We start from the raw sequence: 15,178 nt of genomic DNA, 5'->3' as shown, positions 1-15,178 counted from the left end.
TATAGATTGAGCAATTCAGACAACGTGTGCAAATAAATGGCACTATTAGCATGTGCAGTTCATTCTTAGTTGAAGAATTTCAAGAACTTAGTCCATTATAGTCAAAAATATTCTGGGGAAGGTGGCATTTACATTTATATCATGCTAATTATAAATTGATGTTTAATAGATCAAAAATGAATAGATACAAATTCTTTTTTTTAACATTATTGGTAAATGGGATCTAGAAATTTCTTGCAAATGTCTTGAAAATTTGCCTGAAATGAAAGACCAGTGTGTTAATAGAACTTGATGAGTTGAATTATTATGATTTCATACTATTATATGTGCTGTACTTAGAGCTTTGTGAAAAAATAATAATTAAAAAAAAAAAAAAAAAAAAAAGCATGGATGCAACACTAATCTATGACATAAAGTGAGAGAAGCTGAAATGTTTTAAATTGCTTTATTCAAGGTGTGGATGGCAAGGATAAAACATAATAAGAGAAAATGAAAGGAAATGAGAATAACACGCTTCTAACCTCCCAACGATCAAGCAGAAACACAAAACGATAAAACCATCCAGATTTGCGCTGCACTGTGCAGAAGTATTAAATTAAAGGTACAGGATACATTAGCATATATACAACTTAGTTAAAGCTGAACTATGCAAAACTGCACATTGAAGGGAGGCAAGTGCAAAGAAAATCAATGAAAATGAAAGAGAGATTGTGAGAAAGAAGATGACGTGGCCGGTAGAAAGTAATGGCATGATAGAGAGATCCCCTACATAACACAGCCCGTCATAGTTTTATTCAACATTTCAGCTGGTTCTTCTATGGCTTTTATATGGATCATTATGTTCTTGAGCAATGAAGGGGAGACTGGTGAATAGGCTTAGGGGCTGGGAAAGGCAGATGCTGGATTTCAAAGCACTTGAGAGAAGAAAAAGAAACTACAGAAGCATAATTATGACATCACACCTATTGAAGGGGACGAGGTGGTATCTTATTCAGCAGGTCAAAGCCAGTTCCATCTCAACACCATGCATATATTTCCACCTTGTAAAGCCTGTATTACTTAATTATTTAGACACTCGACTCGTAGGAAAAGCCTTGCACTGAGTCTGATTTTAAATGATTTAAAACGTGATAACCAGATCGTAATGCAATGTAGTGTAAAGGAATAGTTCATTCAAAAATACAAATTCTGTCATGGTTGTTCCAAAGCTGTATTTTTATTTTCATTTTTTGTCAAAAAAAAAAAAAAAAAAAGGGGAATGTTAGGCAAAATGTTTGGGACTGACAGCCTTAGTCACCATTAACTTTCATTTCATCTTTATTTATTTTTTCCATACAATAAAATTGAATGGTGACTGAGGCTGTCATTCTGACCACCATCTCTGTTTTTGTTCCACAGACTAAAAGTCATACTGGTTTGAAACAACTTTTAGGGTTAATGATGACACAATTTGTATTTAAAGGTATCCTGTAGTCTTGTATCACATTTACTGATGTACCCAAAACATTTAGCCAATATTCCATATGTTTTTAGTAGGTTTTGTAGTTTTATGACCTTCAAAGGCACACGGGGAGGTCACAGATGCAACGGTATGATAGATCTGAGTGGGTGAACGAGAGAGATGCTCGACTCATTAAGATCTACTCATGAGTTTCGTGCAAGCTTTTGACGGCACTGAGATTTAATCTGCACCCACCTTTCTCTTATCCAGATGGGTTTGTCTTCTTTTTTTCAAGTCACAGGACTGTGAAGTACCATCTGTTTATCAGCAGTAAATAAGTTCTATCAGGAAGATTCGCAGACTTGAGTGAAATTTAAGATGACATTTATTTGATGAATATAAAACAGAAATGTAATGTCTCTCTTTGGCCTAAGCCCCGTCTGGCGGTCCAAAGAAGTTGTACTCGGAACCGTCATATCCTGCTGGAGATAGGAGGCGGGGGGAGGAGCCTACCCCCGTGCAGGATGGGACTGAACCTGGGGTGGTGGAGGTTGCCATGTTAGCACACTGAAACAGCAATGTGATAGATCGTGAGCAGACTTATAAAGCATCGGCTTACATGTGATTGGCTAGGAGTTACCTAGCTAAAGGTGCAATGATATACAGCTGCTAGTCTTCCCACTAGAACTACGCTGCGCTTACATTTATGAGTCATTTGTCAATGACAGCCTTCCCAACCAATCTAAGCCATTCGTAGTTGGAAGCACTGTACTGACTTGTTGCATTGTTATGCTGTTGTACTGTTTTATGAATAATGAATATGAATTATGAACATTGTTCTCTGTTCAAAGTTCAGCATGGGAGGATTTCTAGAGAACAGAGTATGTTACAAATTAAAGAATAAGAATAAATAATAACATAAGTCTAATAATGGAGTTTGGATGGTATTAAACTGTGTTCCATTCCAACTTCCAATAAAAGTGCAATAGAATGTCATTTGAAGTAGTACTTCCAATTTGGGAAATCATGTGAAAATTAATAACCAAATTAAAAAGCATTAAGGTATTAAGATCTGATCGCAAGTGGAGAGGCGAGACACATCAGATAGAACTGAGATCACAATAAATATAAATGTTTTCCATCCACCATCTTCTGAGTATTGGCCAACAGAATAGCTTTAGTGTTCCAATGTCAGAGATGTCAAGTAGGAATATGCCACATCTGACCTTGAATGGAACACAGCATTAAACTATGCTTGACCATAAATTTCTCTACATCTGCTGACATCATTTTTAATGGTTTCTATCCCTTTTTCGTTTCCACTTTGAATTTGGGATGATATAAAACTCTTGTATCGCATCATTTATATTAATGACATCATCTTTGGTTGTGGATTTACATGAGATCATTGGTCTTCCCTGGCCAAATGGTTTATATTTCACAATTATTTTCTTATTTGAATTATAATTAAAAGGCTATGGGAGGAGTTTTACACGTGTAATGGATCATTTGGCATCTTTACATGCCGTGATTTAATCAAACGGAAAAAAAAAAGAACTACATTTAATACATTTCTCTTTTGTTTCACTTTAATGATACTGTACTCCCAAAGTGCCCACGTTTTAAGTCTATTCATAGTCTGAAATTTCACAATATTCTGTGATTCCTCAGTTTATTAATTGCAGCTTTGTCAGAATCACAGTCTTCTGAGGCAATGTTTGAAGCTTGAAATAGCAAGGGTAATTTATTGCAAAGCATTGCACCATGGGTAAATGACTGCAGCAGGGGCCTCCTGGGCATTATGTGAAACAGATGGATGAGTTTTATTAAGCATGTGGTACTTAACACTGCACTGAGTGGGATTTCAATAAAGGAAATAAATGTTAGCATTAATGGCACCTCAAAGTCCCAGTGTAATGTGCCATCATGGTTTTCCAGTAGGGTCAACTTATTTTAACAAATGCTTGTTGTTATGATTATTGGGCTTTTCGTCTGGAATAGGCTGATTTTCTTCATGATGAGTAGGTCATGTCAGACAGAGATGAACTGGTTTTAACCACTAAAAAGATTTGTTTTGATGGATTTAGATAACTTCTCATGTGTGTTGGAGACCAGATGTTGAAATAAAACTCGTGTGCCTATTTCTCTGCGTTATGCTGCAATGTATTATTCATGCAGTGATTGCAGGGTATTTCTCCTGAAATATCTGTAAAAAAAACACTTTGCCTTTTATAACTGGGTTGCAAGAATTCATTTGTGTCCTTAGATTGCTAAAGAAAATTATATATGCTATTTAAAACTATGTAAGCATAGCATCTTTTTGAATAAAAATGCTGATATCCTCTGGGTGTTTTCATTTCTGTCTTTTACGCAAGCACATTTATTAATTAATTGTTTAGGAAAGTCTTTCCCTTCCCTCAATATTTTCCGGAATTGACATTCCGACTAAGGACTTGGCCTTGTAGAAAAGATGATGTGGGTGTAGTTTACATTTTCAATGTTTTTTTCAATATTACCTTTGAAAAGTGACTGAAGCTTGACATTTATGTAGACTAGCACCTGTCAGGGAATGGCGATGATCTTGCATGAAGCCTTTATTATTGTTTCAACATCGTCCCTTGTGTAAGAATCACTTACGCATGAATAAATGTTAATAAGCTAAAGGATATGTTGGTATCATAGATTATAAGTCAATCATGTGTAGTAATGAACTGATTGTGTGAACTGATTGAGTTCAGCATTTTAAATGTCAGTGGTAAAATGCTAGATTTTGGAAAATTAAGTTATTTCTGGTTATTTTGAGTTAAAGGTCCACCCAAAATTAAAACCTAAAAAGTCCACCCAAAATTAAAACCTTTTTGTTATTTAATCACACTCACATTGTTCCAAACCCATATTACTTTCTACTTTTTTCTTCTGTGGAACACAATGAAAAATATGCATTTGAAAGTGAATGATTATTGAGGCTAACATTCTGTGTAACGTCGCCTTGTCTGTTCCACTGAAGAAAGTCATATTGGTTTGTATCAGCAAAAGGGAAAGTAAATTATTCCATAATTTAAATTTTTTGGGTGAACTATCCCTTTAATGCCATGACTTCAATAAAATGATTGGCTGATTAAATCTTAATTGCTCTTTTATCAGTTAATTTGCAACTTAGGCACTCATTAAAAGTAGGTGGTGGTTATCATTGCATATTTACAGTACTAACAAGCCCTAAAGCAGTCATCGAACAATTACTTGTTCTTAGATTAAGCCACTTAAGCATGGTTAAAATGTATCACAACTACCCTCCCTCCATCTAGAAGTTCTATATCAAGTAACTTGTGCATGTTTTAGTGAGACGCTTCTAACAGTGTATTTCTGTGTCCATAGACTCTCCCGACCACGCAGTACGAGTTGGAGATTGTGGCCAAGGACATGGCAGGAAGTGAAGTGGGACTGACAGGAACTGCTACTGCTACCATCACCATCACAGACAGGAATGATCACGCACCTGAGTTTACCCACTCATTGGTAGGAAGACCAGCTTTTTTAGGTCTACCTTTCCTCTTTCCCTTTTCCTCATAATAGTCATAATTATTGTCATCACTGTGATGTGATCTTGATGTCATTAATTGATGTGAGAAACAAAGAGAGTAGAAATGTGATGTTGTAACCATATGAGTAGTTTGGTCAGTGTATATGTGAATCTCATGAAAACATCCCTAGGGCACATTTTACCCCGAAATCAAAACGATAAAATAAGAAATCATATTTTGCATAAAGAAAAAAAAAAAAGTAATTTTTATGACCATTAAGATTATATGCATTGCGACATTATTTTCATGACAATCAAGCAAATTTTCCTGCCAAATTCTAAATTCTAATATGTGATGCTTGGGGATGTTTTACTTTTGTGTTTGTTTGTAATTCCCATTATTCACAATAGAGATTCTCTTTAAAGGGGTAAAATTTGTATTATGTTCCTTGAGGTTAGTTTATAATGTTAAAGTTTTTTGCACATAAAATGTCATGGTTACGGGTGTAACCTCCGTTCCCTGATGGAGGGAACGAGACGTTGGTGTCGATGTAGTGACACTAGGGGTCACTCTTGGGAGCCCGAGACACCTCTGGTCTTTGATAAAAGGCCAATGAAAATTGGCGAGTGGTATTTGCATGCCACTCCCCCGAACATACGGGTATAAAAGGAGCTGGTATGCAACCACTCATTCAGGTTTTACGCTGAGGAGCCGATATAAGGTCCGGCCATTTCAGCGGGTAGTTCAGCGTTGTGGCAGGCGGGACCAACGTCTCGTTCCCTCCATCAGGGAACGGAGGTTACACCCATAACCATGACGTTCCTTATCTGTCACTCACTCGACGTTGGTGTCGATGTAGTGACACTAGGGGTCCCTATACAAAACGCCACAAGGCTGAACTGTGTTACGTGAACTGGCGGTGTGTGGTGGGCAGACTTGCTGTGTGCCTCATAGCTAGCGCACCAGGTCGACACGTAATCTCCCCCAACACAGTTATGAGTGTCGAACGGCCCTTTTTGGGGACGAGTCGACTACCCAGAGATAGAGACAGGCTTAACGCAGTCGTGGCCTCTTTCCCCTTCTCTTTTTCCACTCCCTAAAAAAGAAGGGGGATTATCTGACTGGGCCGCCAGGTCTAGTCGGGGGGTGTCCCTCCCAAGGGGAGGACACCATGGAGACCACACCTCGCCCCAAGAGAGGGGGGGATATTTAAGTGGAAGAATACATCACATGGTCTTTCCAACCATGTGGAGAGCCTTCAAGGTAGATCCTGCCCAATGGGGGAGGAGTTACTACAACATGGAGACTGAGGGGCTCTGCCCAAGGAAGACGCAGTTTGTCAGTAGGGAAACGAACTAGCGGAAGATATAGATCGCATGGGGTTAGCCTTACAGGGAACCGCCACATGCGAAGCACCTACCCCAGAACCGGGCTCTTAGTTAGCGCGTGTACTGGGCCGGCAGTGAGTCTCTCTGAAAACTCGACTGCCACAAGGCTCGGAGGAAGTCAACCAGGGAACAACTTTTGTAAACACTACTGGGAATTAACAGCGCACGTCTTCAGCTCAAAAGGAGGTGGAAGGCGCTATGTGCAAGCGATACACCCAGCCAGCTATCCCGGGCTTATCCGCTTGTGTTGCGTGCCACTACCTGGGATGAAACCGGTTCCACCCAGAGGTTGTAGAACCTTGCAAAGGTGTTGGGTGTTGCCCAGCCTGCTGCTCTGCAAATGTCTGTAAGAGAGGCACCTCTGGCCAGGGCCCAAGAATCCGCTACACCACGGGTAGAATGGGCTCGTAGCCCTACCGGGGGCGGCATGTTTTGGGTGAGATATGCCATAGTTATGGAGTCAATGAGCCAGTGGGTGATCCTCTGCTTGGAGACAGAGCTTCCTTTCCGCTGTGCACCAAAGCAGACAAAGAGCTGCTCAGAGATTCTAAAGCTCTGCATGCGATCCAAATAGATGCGTAAAGCGTGCACCGGACACAGCAATGACAGGGCTGGGTCTGCCTCCTCCTGGGGCAGCACTTGCAGGTTCACCACCTGGTCCCTAAAAGGAGTGGTGGGAACCTTGGGCACATAGCCCGGTCGGGGGTCTCAGGATCACGTGAGAATAGCCCGCACCGAACTCCAGGCACGTTTCGCTGACAGAGAACGCTTGCAGGTCACCTACCCTCTTGATGGAAGTGAGCGCAGTCAGGAGGGCAGTCTTCAAGGAGAGTGTCTTAAGCCCGGCTGACTGCAAAGCTCAAAGGGGGCTCTCTGTAGACCCTGAAAAACTACAGAGGTCCGATGAGGGAACAAGGCGTGGCCTGGAGGGATTCAGCCTCCTGGTGCCTCTTAGGAACCTGATGATCAGATCATGCTTCCCTAAGGACTTACCATCGACTGCGTCATGGTGTGCTGCTATGGCAGCAACGTACACCTTCAAGGTGGAAGGGGACAGCCTCCCTTCCAACCTCTCTTGCAGGAAGGAAAGCACTGATCTGACTGCGCACCTCTGGGGTCTTCCTGATGGGAAGAACACCACTTAGCGAACAGATGCCACTTAAAGGCATACATGCGCGTCGTAGAGGGAGCCCTAGCCTGAGTGAATGTGTCTACCACTGCAGGTGGGAGACAGCTTAGGTCTTCCACGTCCCGTCCAGGAGCCAGACATGGAGATTCCAGAGGTCTGGGCACGGGTGCCGGATGGTGCCCCTTCCCTGAGAAGGAAGGTCCTTCCTCAGGGGAATTTGCTCGGGGGGAGCTGTCACGAGGAGCGTGAGGTCCGAGCACCACGTCTGGGCGGGCCAGTAGGGTGCTTACCAGGACGACCTTCTCCTCGTCCACCCTGACCTTGCACAGGGTCTGTGCGAGCAGGCTCACTGGGGGAAAACGCATATTTGCGAATGCCAGGGGACCAGCTGTGTGCCAGCGCATCTATGCCGAGGAAGGCCTTGGTGAGGGCGTACCAGAGCGGGCAGTGGGAGGATTCTTGGGAGGCGAACAGGTGCACCTGTGCCTGACCGAATCGACTCCAAATCAGCTGGACCACCTGAAGGTGGAGTTTCCACTCTCCCTTGAGGGTAACCTGTTGTTACGGCGCGTCCGCCAAAGTGTTGAGGTTGCCCGGGATGTGAGTGGCTTGCAGCGACTTGGTGCTGCTAACTCCTTTGGAGGAGACGGCGGGCGAGTTGTGACATACAGCGGGAGCGCAGACCGCCTTGGCGGTTGACATATGCTACCGCTGCTGTGCTGTCTGTCCGAATTAGCACGTGCTTGCCCTGGATCAACGGCCGGAACCTCCGCAGGGCGAGCAGAATTGCCAGTAACTCAAGGCAGTTGATGTGCCAACGCAGCTGCGGACTCGTCTAGAGGCCGGCGGCTGCGTGCCCGTTGCCAACAGCGCCCCAGCCCATTTTGGAGGCGTCTGTCGTGACCACGACGCACCTGGAGACCAGTTCTAGTGGAACACCTGCTCGTAGAAACGAGAGGTCGGTCCAAGGGCTGAAAAGACGGGGACAGACCGACGTAATGGCCACGCGGTGTGTCCCGTGGCACCATGCCCATCTCGGGACTCGAGTCTGGAGCCAGTGCTGAAGCGGCCTCATATGCATCAACCCGAGCGGGGTGGCCACTGCCGAGGATGCCATATGCCCCAGGAGCCTCTGAAAAAGTTTCAGTGGAACCGCTGTTTTCTGTTTGAATGCCTTCAACAGGCCAGCACTGACTGGGCACGCTCGTTCGTAAGGTGCGCCGTCAAGGAGATTGAGTCCAACTCCAAACCGAGAAAAGAGATGCTCTGAACCGGGAGGAGCTTGCTCTTTTCCCAGCTGACCCGAAGCCCTAGTCGGCTGAGGTGTGAGAGCACCAGGTCCCTGTGTGCGCATAACACGTATCGAGAGTGAGCTAAGATTAGCCAGTCGTCGAGATAGTTGAGAATGCGAATGCCCACCTCCCTTAACGGGGCAAGGGCAGCCTCTGCGATCTTCGTAAAGACGCGAGGAGACAGGGACAGGCCGAAAGGGAGGACTTTGTACTGATACGCCTGACCCTTGAACGCGAACCGCAGGAAGGGTCTGTGTCGAGGAAGGATCGAGACGTGAAAGTACGCATCCTTCGGGTCTACCGCCGCGAACCAATCTTGATGCCGGATGCTTGCTAGAATGCGTCTTTGCGTCAGCATCTTGAACGGGAGTCTGTGTAAAGCCCGGTTCAGTACTCGCAGGTCCAAGATTAGCCGCAACCCACCGCCTTTTTTCGGTACAATGAAGTAGGGGCTGTAAAACCCCTTCATCTCGGCTGGAGGGACAGGTTCTATCGCGTCCTTCCGTAGGAGGGTAGCGATCTCCGTGCAAGGTAGCAGCGTTACCTTCTTTCACCAAGGTGAAGTGGACACTGCTGGACCTGGGCGGATGCTCGGCGAAGTGAATCGCGCAGCCGAGTCGGATGGTCCGGACCAGCCCTCGTGATGGACTGGAAAGCGCAAGCCATGTGTCCAAGTTCCGTGCAAGGGGGACCGAAGGGACAACATCATCGGATGTACCGGCAGGTGGGGCCTCGCAGCGGGGCAGAGCTCGAGGTGCCACACCACATCGTGGCCGTGCTGAGTCCGAGGACATCGAAGCACTTACCTGGCTCCTTGTGACCACCCCCGGAACAGCCTGGGACAGGGGAGGAAGAGGCCTGTCCTCGTGACCCGTGGAGACTGTCACATCGGGGGCGGATTTGTGCCGCAGCTGGGCGCTCAGGGCGGGAGACCGCCGCTGGAGCGCCAACCTGCCAAATGGAGTGGTGGACGGTGGCTGTGATGCCAGCCGTACACACCGGATATGTGACCCAGGGAACAAGGAAACCACTCTTGCTGAGCTCTTGAGTACTGCAGCCACTTGGGCATGCAGCGCAATTAAATGCAAAAGGTAACAAAAAGATGAAGATCTGCTTACCAGTTCCAGAGCAGCGGGTTTCGTTGTCCCTGGGTCGCCCGTCTCAAGGGCGCTTTGAAGCCTTTCACGGGTTCTGGGCGGCCGCGAGATGGGTGGCGTCTGCTTCCTGCGGTGGGCTCCACGGCGGGGCCAGGCCGAAGGGGCGGGCTGTGGCGGAGCCGGTGCAGTCACCGCAGGGGGACGCCCTCGGCGATGAGTAGATGGGGTGTGGGATCTTGAGCCGTGCCGGGGCAGGATAAGCCAGTTAGCATCCATCTACTGCTCTATCATCGAAAACTGCTGGGCAAAGTCCTTGACGGTGTCGCCGAATAGGCCCACCTGGGAAATGGGGGCAGCAAGGAATCGTGTCCTGTCGGCCTCACCCATCTCGACTAGGTTGAGCCAAAGGTGGCGCTCCTGGACCACTAGTGTGGCCATCGTCTGCCCGAGAGACCGCACCGTGACCTCCGTCGCTCGGAGAGCGAGGTCGGTCGCCGAGCGCAGTTCCTGCATCAATCCCAGGGCGGAACTACCCTCGTGCAGTTCCTTTAGCGCCTTGGCGGACTTGCAGGAGAGCCATGGCATGCAGGGCGGAGGCAGCTTGTCCAGTGGCACCGTAGGCCTTGGCCGTCAGAGACGACATAAACCTACAGGCCTTGGACGGGGGCTTTGGGCACCCGCGCCAGGTGGCGGCGCTCTGCGGGCATAGGTGCACCGCGAGCGCCTTTATCCACCGGGGGATTGCCGAATAACCCTTGGCCGCCCCACCATCGAGGGTAGCGAGAGCAGGGAAGCTGAAAAACGGTGCGGGGCGTGGCTTTGAGCGGCGCCGCGAGCCCAGGAACCAATCACCGAGCCGCGAGGGTTCAGGGAAGAGCGGTGAAATCCACTCTAACCGATGCTCGCGGCTGTCCGGGAAAGCATGTCGTCATCTCCGCGTCAGCCTGTGAATGGGCAATCGACCCCGAAGGAAGGAGCCCAGCTGAGGCTTCCGACTGGACGAGCCCGCTCTCCAATGCTGCGCTCGAGAGCTCATCACTTTCGCGGGCTCCGAATAAGAGGTCGAACTCTCCGTGAGACGAGCTGGCGGACTCACCCGGAAGCCCGATCGGGGCAGACGAGCGTGCTGGGGAGTGGGAGGTCCGCGGGGGGATACCCGGCAGAGGCGGTCCCATTGGGGTCCCCAAATCGCCCCCAGTGCTAGCCATGCTGGCCTCAAACCCGTGGGTAAAAGGACCGAGGCGGGAGCCTCTGGGGTGGCTCGCTTTCTTACGAAGGCGAGCCGTGACCGCAACGTTGCCATGGACATATTCTCGCAATGAGAACGTGACCATCCACGAACGCTGTTTCCGCGTGAGCAGTGCCCAGACACGAAAGACAGTGATCGTGACCGTCAGAAGGCGAGAGGTAACGAGCACAACCAGGAATAACACACAATCAGAAAAGCATCTTTAAAAAGACGCGTCTTTAAAAAGACATTCCGTGTGTGCGCTCTTTTAGAGAAATATATACTCTTTTAGAGGGGAAAAATGCTCTTTCAGAAAATATACTCTCTAGTTTTTCTGCCAAAGCGCCCAGGGGCATTCTCTGCAGTGCACCAGTGATGCACTTTCAGATCCAGCAGGTGAATGAACAGTAGTATTCAGCTCAGCGAGCATGACCGTTCGGCTCCGAAGAGAAAATCTGAATGAGTGGTTGCATACCAGCTCCTTTTATACCCGTATGTTCGGGGGAGTGGCATGCAAATACCACTCGCCAATTTTCATTGGCCTTTTATCAAAGACCAGAGGTGTCTCGGGCTCCCAAGAGTGACCCCTAGTGTCACTACATCGACACCAACGTCAAGTGAGTGACAGATAGGGAACTATCAAATATTTGTAAAAACATGATAATTTTCCATCCTCATTCTGACCCTCTGTCAGAAACACTCGGTTTTAGGCTGCTTCTCCTTTAAAACTTGAAAGTAAATGCCCACTGTTCTGATAAGCTAAAGTCATTGCATTAGAAAAATAGTATCCACGCCCACTGCCGTGTATATTAGTATATTACTACACCGTAATATATATAATTTCACTCTGCTTTCTTCACACATAATACAATTATTCAACTCAAACAAATATTCTTTATCCGTTTATTTATTGATTTGATAATCAGCAGTGATTTTGAGGTCAAACCCGAAATCACTCACTGTCATTATCACTCCTTCTCCTAGCAAGTACTGTTGCAATAGGCTGTATTTTATGTTAGCATCGTAGGCAACATTCATAACAGTGTAAACAAAGCACGGCAGCCCCTCATTATACTAGAGCAGAAGGGGGGGAAAATTGCCTTAAAGTTTATCAAGCGCTGAAACTTTGCTTGGTGCAGAACAATCTGGAATAATGTTAAACAATGTAACAGTCACCTCTTTGCAGCCTGAACTTGTTCAGAATGTTGAATCTTTGTGACACCTGAGCTAAAAACGATCTAGATGCAGCACAACAAATTAAACAGAGCACAGGTGCCTTAGTATGCATTTTTGAGACATAAACTTCTTTTTAACTTGGCACGGTGTCTAAAAATGTGCCGGTCTTGCGCGAGATATTGAAGATACAGTGAAACGCGATGCAGCAGTCGAAGAGATACGTCCAGCAAGTGTTTACATAGGAAAACAATGATGAGATGATGAACACAGCAGATGCACGCAAAAACACGTTCGGTGTGAATGTCCCCTAACTCATCCGTTAACGCGTGCTGTGAGTAAAAGTGTGGAACAAGTTCGGTAGGCCTGTTTATTTTTTCATTAATTAAAAACCCGAGTCCTACTTGAAAAACTGACCCGAACCTGGCCCGAAACCCAACGGGTTCTCAGGTCCCGTTGAGCCCGGGTTGGGTTGCAGACCTTTACTTAGTGATAAACGATGGCTTACTGTTTATTACAAGCACCAATCACACTGATAAATGAAAGATTAGAAATACATGGTTTACTTACCAGCATTACAGCAGGGTGCAATACAGTTGGCATTGACGCATCTTTCAATAAAAGAAACATCTCACCTCGCAGAAGTAACTTGAGCCGTTCTCTCCTTAACAGTAGCCTACATCCATGACGATGGCGCATGTTGTGGGCCGTGTACATGCATATGAGCAATGTGTTGTGACGTCATAAACACACAGATTTCAAAACTAGATGTTTCAGCAGGGTGGTAAATATAAATGGTCTTTTTAGACTGGAAAGGAAGATTTCAGTTCTGAGACTGGGGAGGAAGTTTTGAGTTCTGAAACTTACAGTATGTTTTTATAGTACAGTTACCTCTTATATGTCTAAATATCAAGGAATATTTGATTCTCCATTTCATGACCCCTTTAAATTTATGACCGTATAACATAATGGCTATACTCACCATGATGTATAAATAAGTCACTATTTAAAGAGCACTTATTATGGTTTTTAAACCTGCCTAATTTTGTTTTAAGTTCTCATACAATAGATTTACATGCATCCAAGGTCAAAAAACACTTTTTTGCTCATAATTTAAATTGCAGCATTACCTTTTTTTTTTTTTTTCAGTGTCAGAAACGACTCGTTCAATGATCTGTTCTAAAGGATTCATTCTAAACGCCTCCTTTCAGAGAGCCTACTCTGCTCTGATTGGTCAGATGTCCCAGTCTGTTGTGATTGGTCTACCGCTTAGTGTAGTGTTTGAGGGCGGGTCAAAGCTGTTTGCGAGCAGCCAATGAAGACCAGAGGCAGGTTTTTGTTACCAAATTACATAGGTTAGTACAGGAAGTAAGTCTGGAATTACTAATGACTCGTTTCAGGTGTTCAGAATCGGTTCTTTCGTTTGGGAGTCAATAACTCCATTTGTCATGCACTTTGATTTTTTAAACTTTGCAGACTTTTTTACATTCACAAACAGCTATATAACACAATAAATGAAAGGTAATATTTGAAAAACCATAATAGGTGCTCTTTAAATAATATATACACTGGCGCCCAAAAGTTTGGAATAATGTACAGATTTTGCTCTTATGGAAAAAAATTGGTACTTGCCAAAGTGCCATTCAGTTGATCACAATGTATAGTGAGGACATTAATAACGTGAAAAAGTACTATAATAATTGGGAAAAAATTTTCAGAACTTCTTAAACTACATCAAAGAGTTCTCATCAAAAAATCTTCTATGTGCAGCAGTGACAGCTTTGCAGATCCTTGGCATTCTAGCTGTCAGTTTGTCCAGATACTCAGCTGACATTTCACCCCACGCTTCCTGTAGCACTTCCTATAGTCTTGTCGGGCACTTCTCACACACCTTACAGTCTAGCTGATCCCACAAAAGCTCAATGGGGTTAAGATCCATAACACTCTTTTCCAATTATCTGTTGTCCAATGTCTGTGTTTCTTTGCCCACTCTAACCTTATCTTTCTGTTTTCTAAGTGGCTTTTTCTTTGCAATTCTTCCCATAAGGCCTGCACCCCTGAGTCTTCTCTTTACTGTTGTACATGAAACTGGTGTTGAGCAAGTAGAATTCAATGAAGCTTTCAGCTGAGGACATGTGAGGCATCTGTTTCTCAAACTAGAGGCTCTGATGTACTTATCCTCTTGTTTAGTTGTATCCTTATTAGAGCCAGTTGACCTTTGTCTTTGAAGACTGTAGTGTACACTTTTGTATGCAATCTTCATTTTTTGGGGCAATTTCAAGCATTGAATAGCCTTCATTCCTCAAAACAATGATTGACTGACGAGTTTCTAGAGAAAGCTGTTTCTTTTTTGGCATTTTTGACCTAATATTGACCTTAAGACATGCCAGTCTATTGCATACTGTGACAACTCAAAAACAAACACAAAGACAATGTTAAGCTTCATTTAATGAACCAAATAGCTGTCAACTGTGTTTGATATAATGGCAAGTGATTTTCTAGTACCAAATTAGAAATTTAGCATGATTACTCAAGGATAAGGTGTTGGAGTGATGGCTGCTGGAAATGGGGCGTGTCTAGATTTGATCAAAAATGACTTTTTTCAAATAGTGATGGTGCTGTTTTTTACATCAGTAATGTCCTGACTATACTTTGTGATCAGCTGAATGCCACTTTGGTGAATTAAAGTACCAATTTCCTTCTGAAACAGCAAAATCTATATATCATATATATATATATATATTTTTTTTTTACATATCTGTGATGAGGAGGAGGGCAGGGCCGGGCTGTGAGTGCACACGGCCGGCCCCCAGTCAGGCTAATCAGCCGAGGAGAGGGATAAAGCCGGCTTTACCCGACTGGGGGCCGGCCGTGCGCACTCACGGCCTGGCCCCGCCTTCCTCCTCATC

The 15,178-nt window shown here is 45.3% G+C and overlaps 1 protein-coding gene across 1 annotated transcript in view; it reads left to right on the top strand.

Annotated features, from left to right (window-relative positions):
• LOC127455892 (cadherin-13-like) overlaps positions 1 to 15,178 on the top strand; it is a 570,343-nt gene that overhangs the window by 443,245 nt on the left and 111,920 nt on the right. The window contains exon 8 of the mRNA XM_051724064.1: positions 4,817 to 4,957. Within this exon, the coding sequence (XP_051580024.1) occupies positions 4,817 to 4,957 (141 nt within the window). The remainder of the gene's footprint in view (positions 1 to 4,816; positions 4,958 to 15,178) is intronic.

Source organism: Myxocyprinus asiaticus, chromosome 18, assembly GCF_019703515.2.
Source record: "Myxocyprinus asiaticus isolate MX2 ecotype Aquarium Trade chromosome 18, UBuf_Myxa_2, whole genome shotgun sequence".
Taxonomy (NCBI): Eukaryota; Metazoa; Chordata; class Actinopteri; order Cypriniformes; family Catostomidae; genus Myxocyprinus; species Myxocyprinus asiaticus.
The sequence above is the reverse complement of the archived record's forward strand: the minus strand, read 5'-3'. Positions and strand labels throughout refer to the sequence as shown.